General features: G+C 33.4%; 1 protein-coding gene across 13 annotated transcripts; it reads right to left on the bottom strand.

Moving 5' to 3' along the window:
• Window positions 1-892: 892 nt before the first annotated feature.
• Window positions 893-7,515, bottom strand: LOC114406933 (putative lysine-specific demethylase JMJ16). 13 transcript variants are annotated; one of them, XM_028369807.1, is made up of 9 exons: window positions 7,383-7,515; window positions 7,225-7,265; window positions 5,050-5,217; window positions 4,891-4,963; window positions 4,218-4,701; window positions 3,894-4,118; window positions 3,564-3,725; window positions 2,524-2,664; window positions 893-2,021 (listed from the first exon to the last, which is right to left on the bottom strand). In XM_028369807.1, exons 5-9 carry the CDS (start codon window positions 4,548-4,550, stop codon window positions 1,809-1,811), a joined length of 1,074 nt encoding a protein of 357 aa, XP_028225608.1. In that variant the 5' UTR covers window positions 4,551-4,701; window positions 4,891-4,963; window positions 5,050-5,217; window positions 7,225-7,265; window positions 7,383-7,515; the 3' UTR covers window positions 893-1,808. The 13 variants fall into 13 exon arrangements, with proteins under 13 accessions (XP_028225608.1, XP_028225607.1, XP_028225601.1 ...); XM_028369806.1 differs by having other exon boundaries at window positions 4,891-4,970; XM_028369800.1 differs by having other exon boundaries at window positions 4,218-4,963.
• Between the last annotated feature and the right edge of the window lie 3,490 nt (window positions 7,516-11,005).

Raw genomic sequence — 11,005 nt, forward strand, 5'->3', positions numbered from 1 at the left:
ATGATTGAACTAAAGGAAAGTTATCATTTAACTAAGTTTAAGTTACATACACACCTATCATGTTGAACATGTGATAATTATGAAGTTTTATATATGAATGATAAGTCACATCAAAAGACGGATTTGTTATTTGATATGCTTTTATTATTAATGTTTGAACATTACATATCACTAGCCATTAATATCACTATTTAAATGCATTGATTTTTTGCTGCATGAATCTAGACCTTGCATTAAGGATTGAGAAACTCATTTCTCCTATGGATTCCAAGACCTTTTAAAAGAGGAAACTACTTCTTGATGAGAACATACAAATTATTTTAGACTACATAGATTTAGACCTTGCATTAAGGATTGAGAAACCCCTTTCTCATATGGATTCCAGCTATAACATCTTAATATGAAAAATGATATTTGAAAAAGTCGTGTGTAATGTGTTTCACTATTATTTAATATAATATTCTGCATACTAATCAACATTTTATACATTATCATTTTATATAACAAGAGTCTTCTTAAAAAAGTGACCTACTGATACTATCTGTGTTGAACCAAATCAATCAACATTTTATACATTATCATTTTACAGTACGTAAATAATTTGTGCTTAAAGTGAAATAATGTGTCAGCCATTAATATAATAACAAATAGATAGATTCATGAGAAAAATAAGAGTAAAAATTCAAATAAAAAAAATAAAAAGAAAAACCCTTCAAGCACCTCAAAAATATCACTACACAAATCCTGCCAAATCTAATTTATCAATTTAAAGTTATTCAACCATTGCCAGTCTAATCTAATGGAGAAAGCAACTTCCTGAGGAATGCTGTACCCGAGGAACGCTGTAGAAACACGCAGAAACACCAAGATATAGGAGAGAAAGAGAAACGAATGACACTAGAAAAACTCATGATACAAAATGAATCAATGGGTATACCGTTCAGTCTACTTGCCAAAATAGTGTTGGATCTTATCAACTGTTGAAGAACATTGGGTTACAGCCCATTCTTTTTGTAACTATATAACTATATACTACGATAGTACGATGGATGTATCGTCCAAATTTCCAGTGCCAATCTTTGCAAGAAAAAATAGTTATCCTACACATAAACCTACAAAAAGACTATTAACATCTTTCTGCTATGAAAATTTAACCATTAGCTACTTGCGCATCTTCCGAATCTGACAACATAGATGTGCTCGAACTATCAGATGAAACACCAACTAACACATTGTCTTGTAGAAAAGGCATGTAACGCAAGTTTGTAACTGAAGGAACTTTAGATACTTTTGGATCTCCTACTTTCTTTGAAATTGTAAACTTATGCTCAAGTGTCTTCGTATCAATTTCGGCGCCAATAGAATTCATTCCTTTCTTATCATCTGCAAGGGTTGACTGAAGTAAAGTTGTCTTCGTTTTTGAATGAATGTCATAACTACTGTGAGTGCCACCAGAAAAGTCCGCACAACTTGGGAAACACTGCATTTTGTTTCTTCGATGAATTTGGAATCACCTCATTTTTTTCTTTGATGAATTTGGAACGACTTCATTTTCTTTCCTGTTTGATGAATTCAATATATCTTGCAATTGACTTTGTTTCCCCTTTGAGGATTCACCCGAAGCTGTCTGCGATATAGGTTCTTTCATCTGCAAGTCCTGCAAAGGGTGGGTTGAACCACTTATGTTTTCTGAGCTTCATTTTGATCTCTTGGAGGCAACAGAGTTTAGAGTTAATCCGAGATCCACTTTGGCCCATTTAAAGACTGCACTTAATTTCCCATCCAAAGCTTGACAAAGAACATTCAAATTACAGATTTCGTAACGGTAGAAGAGAGTTTTGTTGCTCCAAGTGCAAGAACAAAAGCTGTTTGAACATGAACAACCTACAGCAGACGTGTAAATCACGAATGCAAATACTACATTCCCTTTTACAAGTGGCATCAAAATTTTCATCCATTCTTTGTGATACCAAAGAAGTGTAAAGAAATTTCCTCTTCAAACTTTCACTCTGGATGCGAGACTGCACAAAGGAAAGAGATATAATAAGAATGGATGCAACCTGAATGAAGCAAACTATGCAGCCAAATTTGAATACAAAAAAAAAAGGAAATGAAGGAAGGAGGGAGAGAAGGCCTTCAGAACTTTCTTATATTATTAATACGAAAAATTTGTGCCTCTTTCGTCATTTCAATTTATCAAGATAAATGATTGAATACATTTTAATGACCAACGGGATTTGAAGTTGAGTAATAAACAAGTTCATAGAAACTAGGATTTAAGGCTGAACGACTTATGTTCAAAGCTTTTGTTAAGAACCCATTTTTTTTATAGGCATCTTTATATGTTAAGCTGTCTGTTGTGCTCTTCCTACACAGATTAGTTTCCCATTGGACCCTCACAGCTTCCCTTGCTGCTCCTAGCAAAAGCTTATCATATGAAAGTAATGTCTTTCTCCTCTGTTCACAATATAGCTCTACAACATTTTGTCCGTGAAGCAGCTACTCAAGAGGAGCAAAACTTACTGCTTCAGAACAGTTGAAGCCACAATCAAATCCTGAATGATATGCCCCAGGAAAGACAAGAACAAACTCACAAAGATACTGAACACAGCGATATACAGGAATACCCTCTGCCTTCAATATGGAGCATGATAGCTGCATCACCTGTACCAAATATTTGCATGAAGACCTACCTCAAAGTTTAACATCAAAAAAATTTTCCCTTAAAAACAATATAGAACCTTATATTTCAGGTGACAGGTCACAGGTCACAGGAATTTATTCAAAAACTCAGAATAGAACTAGTTGAAGAGTAACATTTTCTACTCCTATTTTCTCTATCAGAAATTGATGGCAACAATTATTGAACACTTCAACAGAGCCAAAGAATTCGGCCAAAGAAAGATTATTGCAAGCAGCAAGAACAAGGTTTGTCAGACTTGGAGCCTAGAAGAAATTGAGCTTTATTTGGAAACTGGTATTGTGAATGAAGACAGCTTTAGCAAAAGGTTGAGTTGCTGTTGAAAATTTAGCAGAAAGTGCTTTATATTTTCAAGGTAAAAAGAAAAAACCTCAACTCAAGGACATAGCATTTTACATTTGGTACTGCAAAACCAGGTTGATTACAATGATGTAATTGTAAAATAATTAAGCAAGTGCAAACAGAGATCCTATAAGTTAAGCCTATGCTACCTTCTCCAAGTGCCCGCTGCACAAGTGAATTTCAGTTGACGAAACAAATGAATACACTTATTCTTCTTTCAAACCTAGGAATCCTTTTTATGGTCAATGAAACTTTTGAAATTAACTAGATGATATAAAAAGAGAGAAAATTAGTACAGTTGGGAGATATTGACTGGAAAATGGGTGGAATTAGCATATAAATAATCCAGTAGAGTCAGAATCCATCTAACCAATAATATTATATTTGTCAGAAAAACATGCAAGGATTCATATTGAAGGGACTAATAGAAGACAAATATGAGAAATAAAAGGCTGTTAGGCATGCATCAGTTACTTTTCAAAGAAAAATAATTGTTCATGACAAGCAATCATATTCTCACCATATTATCATGCATATCAGGCTGTCCTGCATGCAAATCTGGGAGATACTTCTTCCAAATTGTTTCAAAGTTAGCAGCAAATCTTCCTGGGATGTCATACCACACTTTTGGTTCACCCAAATGCACGTAAGATAATGAGTACAAGTGGTGCTCTTCAACTTTCTGTTTTTGTCAAGTGATTAGAAAGAAAAGTAAGCAGAAGGGGTTCATTAATTACATTTGAAAATTAGTTGGGAAGTTTCTACCAGAAAACCATTACGAGAATAAAGAAATATTGAAAACAAAGATGTGATGTGCATGCAAGTATAAGGCAATAAAGCGATGGCATACCCTGTTGAGTGGAGAGAAGCGAATTCTCACGTGAATATTGGGGGGAAAATTACGTGAAGCTTCAGAGCTTTCAAAACAAAGAAGGGAACCTGACAGTGAAAGTATATTATTCAAGTTCCATCCGGATTTCAAATTTTCAGGGTAAGTGTATGCCTCCACAGAATCAGAAACTGTCGGAAATCCACTGCTAAAAACTCCAGCCTCCAAAGTGTTACTACAAAGCACCTAGCATGAGGTAGAATGAGATGAATTAGAATTTTCACGATGTATGAAAGACTGAAGATGGACAAGGCACTGCATGTTTCAATTTATTCTTCAATATACCTTGATTTCTTCAGTTGGATTTTGAACAATCCGTCCATATTCACCCTCAATATTCTCCCCAGATGGTTCCCACAGCTGACGTATGGCTAATTTTATATTGGAACCTACAATCTTCTTATTATCCTTGTAACTGAAGTACTGGCTCTTAAATATGTCATCATATTTCTTAAATGCTTTGAGACTGAATTTAGGACCAGGTTCAGACTTACAGTCACATTTTTCAACATTCTGGTTATTTGGAATGCTGGTGTTTCTATTACCAAGCTGAGAGTCTAAAGCTACTTTTACATCTCTTTTTCTCTTGGTTTTTGTATTTCCATGAGCACTAGCCATAGTTTCTTGTGCATGCTGAACTTGGTGTCCATCAATTCGCTGAATCTGAGCAACAAATTCAGACTTTTCCAATATGTTCTTTTTCTCAAGAGAGCATGGTGGTTTCCAGCAAGTAGGAGGGACAATATGGAAAATTCCATAAGGTTCTGATCTGGAACATATGCTTGCAATATATTTAAGTGGGTATTTGAATTCCTTCATAATGTGCACAATTCCTCAAACATTTTATTCTACAATCTTAACAATCATAAGAATCCACATTTGATGACATAAATCAAGAAGTGTACATGAAAACAGAAGAGTGTTTCCATGTACACGTCTTCTGTTGGGTGGTAGGTACCTCTTCTGTTGGGTGGAAAATAGGAGCTTCTTCCAAAACTTCTCTTATGGTGCATCCCTAGGATGCCACCTTGCTGTTACCTGGGTCAAGACTTTGATAAACAAACAAAAAAAAAGAGACATAGTCATGACTGTTCAAGGAAAAGTGAAAGGTACATACATTCTCACAATTACTGCAATTCAAAAGGTTGTAGATTTATCACTTTTCTTAACATTTCCACCCTTTTCAAAATAAAAGATGTCAGGGATGTAAAACCAGAGGGAACTGAAAGATTGTCTCTCTTCTCAAATTTGGTGCAATCCTTTCCATAATCTGCTTCCATAATCACTGCAGGCAAAAGCCAAGCAAATATTATCTAGAAAACCATTTTTAGCACCAATGGGTACTTGGAATAGAAAATGAAATATTGGGATAGAATGAATGAAACATGATTGCTGACAATTTTCTACCCTGATAGAATTATTATTCACTCAACAGTTTGAAATTCAAACCAGTACAACAGCTCAATAAAACATCCAACATTTCAATAGGAGAAGAGAAGTGCAGACAGAATAGGGAAGTGTGGACAAAGAAACCAAAAGCTAACGAAATTCAACTGTAAGTATTGATGATACAGAAGTTGTGCATCTTAACATAGAGGACACAGAAGCAACATTTACAATAATGTGTCAATGAGTGATAAAAAAATTAGACACTGTTTTAAGTTAAGAATATATCAGAAACAAGGTAGTCACACTCAAGATTTTACTCAGACTTGGAAAGGGGAAACAGAACCGTAAATCAGGGAATCATAACACGAAGCGTAAGATTCTACAAGATTCATGAATTCATATTTCATATATATGCATATAACAGCATAAATAAGAGGAGGGGGGTGGGAGGGACCTTTATAGCACACATCAAATACTTAATTGAGCTTAAATTCATAAGCATATGAAGTCAATAAATAAGGTCATAAATGACAAACAAAATAACTTAAATACTGCAGTACTGCCTACTGCGAGTACAAAACACCAGGACATGAACAGACAGAGAACTGAACCAGACAAACAGAACCAGAACCCAAACAATAGCTCACAGAAACAGAGAAACAGAACCAGGTTAACAGAGCCGCATATGAACAGAACAGAACTGGTTTAAAACAAAGAGCTCGGATGTGGTGGAGAAAAGCTCTGGATGTGGCAGAGAGGAGCTCTGATCACATTGCATTTCTGTAGCAATTTTGGGGGAGAGCTGCAAGAGGTTGAAGACACACAGTCACGAAGGGCTAGTGAACACTTGGTTTTTGGGCTTGGGTTTATGGGCTTAGGTTTGTAGAAGCCCAAAAAAACTTTGAAACCCAACCAGCCAAGCAGAATCAAAAACTCTAAAATTCTACTGAGTTTACAATTCTACGCTGTGATTCTACCAATTCTACTCATTTACGATTCTGAGCACATATACACTTGCCCAGGTACTAGAGAAGCATAGAATTGTGTGATTCTACGAGTCAGCGTGCAATTTTGACTACCATGATTAGAATTAATGATGTGTAATATTATTTCATTTTTTTTATAATTAAAACACAGTTTTGTAATTATTGTTTCTTGCACTTCTCTGCTTTAGTGAACAAGAACAAGACCAAATTCAAGGCCAAACATCTTTACCAAAAGTACTAGATGATGCAAAGTGAAAATCATCATACAATATACCAATATGCTCCCCAACTTCCATTAGCACTAGCAGAAGTCAAATTAGTTTTATGCAAATTATCAAGGATATGTAAATGAGATGGAAGTAAATGAGGTCATAGAAGAATTGGAATGGTTTGGAAATGACATTTCACTTGCTTGGCAAAAAGGAAAACGTGGAACCAATTGAGAGTGAAGACCAGCTCATTCCCACTCTGGCTGACAAATTTTCACCTCTCCCAAAAGTGTGAAATTGAGCTGAAAATGAGGGGCAGGTTATTCTAATTATGAATTTCCCAAAATAATGTTTAATCCTACCGGGAGGAAAGTATAATGATTTTTTTTTCATATTCCGCTCTCTCAATGAAAATTCATTCCATACCATTCCATTTTCAGCCCCTCTTCACCTTTCCTACCCTCTCTACTAAGCACAGACTGAAACATGAGGAATTGGAGTCATATTTTTGTTTCTGACTTTTTTGCCAATAATCATTTCATAAATCATAACATAAATTTCAAAGAGACCTCAAAGGTGAAAAATAACATAAAACGCGCGCAGAAAAATAGAAAAAAAGAAACTGAAGTAAAAGCTCAGTAGAGTCATTAAAACTAAAAAGCATTTCAAAACAATATACAAGGGGAAAAGGTGCAATTTGCAACACACCCAGAATGTCGAAACACGGAGACTGCTCCAAAACCAGATTTCTGCAGCAAATGAACGGTGAATTCTGAGCTGAAGAGAGTAAAGTAGCATCCAGCCAGCAAAAATCAAAATAAAAACTAAAAAAAGATCAGATTATGAATTGAGGAAGACGAAGTTACCGAGAAGAATCGCGTCAGTGATTAATGATCTGCGAATTTGAGGTTCAAAATTGGGTCTTCCCTCCCCTTCTTGCCCGAACACGAAGGATGTGGACTATAAAACCCTAGAAGTTTAGCATTAGGGCATAATAGAGTAAACTATCAAATTAATTCCTTATTTTTGTAGGCGCTATTAATTTGATTCCTGATATTTAAAAAATATTAAAATGATCATCGACTTTACATTCTGTTTGTCACGTTAATTCCTGATATGTAAAAAATGTTAAAATTTTAACGACTACTTTAGCATTCACGCTTTTATTTTATTTTGCCTCATATTCATACTCTCATCGAATTCTTATTCTTCTCCTATTCATCTTTCTTCATCTTTGCACTTCTTCTTCTATTATTTTGTGGTCTACCATGTCTCCTAATTCAAGCACAAGAGAGAATGCCACATCAAACCGTCTTTGTTATTGTCATAGAAGAGCTATTATTCGAACAATAAGGACGACAAGGAATAATGAGAGACTGTTTTATGCTTGTCCATTATGACAAGTAAGTAATGTTAATGGTGTTTTTTGTATTCTAATTTTTGTGCAAAATTGAACATGGGTATTTTGTGTTGTGCAACAAGATGCAGATCGATGTAATTTCTTTTCGTGGGTTGATGAAGACATTGATGTTGGTTCAACTGAAATAGGTAAAATAGAACCAATACCAGACTTTGGTCTAAGGTTGATACTGAAGATTCTACAAAGAGAAGTTAAGGTTTTAACATTTTGGAGAAAAAGATGATCACCTAAATTATGTTATTTTAATTCCTTTAATGTCAATTTAGTCTCTCCTTACGTGGCAAGTGAAGAAACTGATGTGAAAGTTTTACATGTGCGTCCAGGTGGCACTTAACGTGTCACATCACACATTTATTAACGGTGTTAAGAGACTACTAACGACAGGGACTAACGTGGCAAACGGAATGTAAAGTCGAGGATCATTTTAACATTTTTTAAATCTCAGGGACCAAGTTGATAGCGCTTCCAAAAGTGAGGGAATAATTTGGTACTTTACTCAGCCATAATATTTCAATTAAATGACGATTCATTTTATCAAGGAACAAAGGATTCGCAAGTCCAATAGAATGAATACTAGTAACATACTCGATTAAATGTGTGTTTGATGTCAACTACACAAAATAAAATAAAAATGTAACTTTCTATACTTTACGAAGATATGATCAATATCAACTAATTGTTAATCTTGAGTAATTCTAGATTTGATTTTCTTAAAGTAAGATTAGGTTGAGTTTATAAATGAAAAAATATGATTGAAAAGAAAAATTTTATTAAAGTAATCAGTCAAATTTAAAGATTAATAATATAATAATTAATAATAATAAAATAAGTTAATTCTACGTTATCTATATTTAACATGTCATAAATAAAATCTATTAAATAAAATTTGATTGCAAATAAAAGAATACTTGAAAGATTTAATTAATATCAATGTAAGATATAATGTAAGATATAATATCTGACAAGATGTAATCATCTTTTTATTTCTAACTTCATATTTTGTTCTACTTATCCTAATTAATCTCTATGACCTCAGAATATTAAAATTTTTCCTTCCTTCATGAAAAATAAATAGAAAATAATAATATGAACTAGAAATCTAAATGAATGAAATACTTGAAGTGTTTTTCTTTAAAAATAATAAAATGAATGAATCATTTATTTTTTTTAAAAAGAAAAACACTCAAAGCATTTAACTCAAGATAGAGCCTAAAAGTCCTCACTAGAGAGTGTGCAACTTAATTTGCTTGTCTCCTCACTCAACTCATCCTAGAGTTTAGATAATTCTTTAAATTTGAATGACAACTTTCAATGATCAAATGAAAATCATAGAAACCTTACAAGCCCTTTGTCCTTGATGATAATGCTTCATGGTTCACACTAATGCAAATCATGGAATCTATATTAAACCGACAGTTCTTGGACTGAAGTACAATTCTGTTTTTGTTGTGTAAGGCCCAAAGTTTCTAGACTCGGACTGGACTAATTACTTTCTTCATGCCTTCACTTATGGAAATTTTTTCAAGGGTGCATTCCTCCCTTTTTTTGATAAAATTGAAAAAATCATTATTATTTTAATAGTTTCGGCATTTGAATCATGTACTTCCTTATCTGTAACTAGTATATTTCTAATTTTATATCAAAATGTTCATTTTAGAATATAACCTTATATTCTAGAATGAATTTTTCGAAATACAAGGAAAGGGTTAGATTTAACATTAGAAGTGTAGGAAATAAATGTCATTTTCTTTTCAAATTAGAGATTTGTTGGATTTCTCTATCATTGTTGATTCAGTTAGGTAATTAACTTGTTCAAAGTTAGTTCTAGCACATGTCTGCGTGCTCATTTTCCAAATTTGGTTAAGCTTATTTGCTATGGTTTTTTATTTTGTCAAAATGATCAAACATAGTTTGTGTTTGCTCAAGTGCAAAGTGCTCAAGATTTCTCTTTCCATCTATCTTGGTGAGTATGCTTTAACCAAGTAGTTAAGCTCGAATTAGCTTATGCTTACTTAATTTAAGTCTTACAAAATTTTTGTTTATGCTGAGTAGTTAAGCCATGACTGTGGCTTCTATTTCATAGTTAATTTTTTCCATTAGTTAGTTTTTTTATTAATCTAATTTGATTCTAACTAGACAATCATCAATTCTAATCTCATGTTTTCTTCTATTCATGTAAAGAGAAATTACTACATAAAGATAAATAAAATTTCATTATATCCTCATACTCAACATTATGATGAAAAACTAAATGCGAACCTATGTTAGTCATAATAAAGTGATGAAAAGTTTCGCTCCAATAACTCTTATATTGGTGTCTGTCATGTCCTCCATTACTCCTAATTTAATAATTATAATTTGGTCCCTCATTTTTATACATTCTTTTAACCCAGCTTCTTTCTCAACCGTAATCACTAAGCAAATGGATTCCATAAGATTTAGGCGTCACTTATCCAATATTGAAACATGAATATGTCTCGTTCAACATGAATATGTCTCGTTCGTAAACCTCTCGCAATATGTAAAACAAAACAATTGGCAACTAGACACAAACTAATCATGCAAAAATTGAATAAGTGAAAATGTACTCAAGTGTGTGAGATTTTGTCCTACGTTTTCTACTTGACCGAGAAACGATATTCATCACTGCTCTGTCAATAAACTTCGTACCTCATTACTCAGAGGCTCTTCGCTATGCGAAGGTATGGGGGAGGGATATTGTACGCAGCCTTACCCTTGTATATGCAAAGAGGCTGTTTTCGGATTCGAACCCATGACCAACAAGTCACCAAGGCACAACTTTACCGCTGCATCAGGGCTCGCCCTCAATATAATATAAAATTTTGTTAACCAATATCCTTGTGGACATTGATTAAGAATCTAAAAGAAAAAGAAAATTAATGTATAAAACATAACAGAACCTAAAAAAAGTAATAAATAATATAATTTAACATATTTCATTAAAATAAATTCTTTTTAATTTTTTAATCAATAACCTAATGACACTAATTAGCATTTATCTATAATAAATATATACAATGCCTAGCTTCTAAACATTTTTTTTTGTTA

This window comes from Glycine soja, chromosome 3 (genome assembly GCF_004193775.1).
Source record: "Glycine soja cultivar W05 chromosome 3, ASM419377v2, whole genome shotgun sequence".
Lineage (NCBI taxonomy): Eukaryota > Viridiplantae > Streptophyta > Magnoliopsida > Fabales > Fabaceae > Glycine > Glycine soja.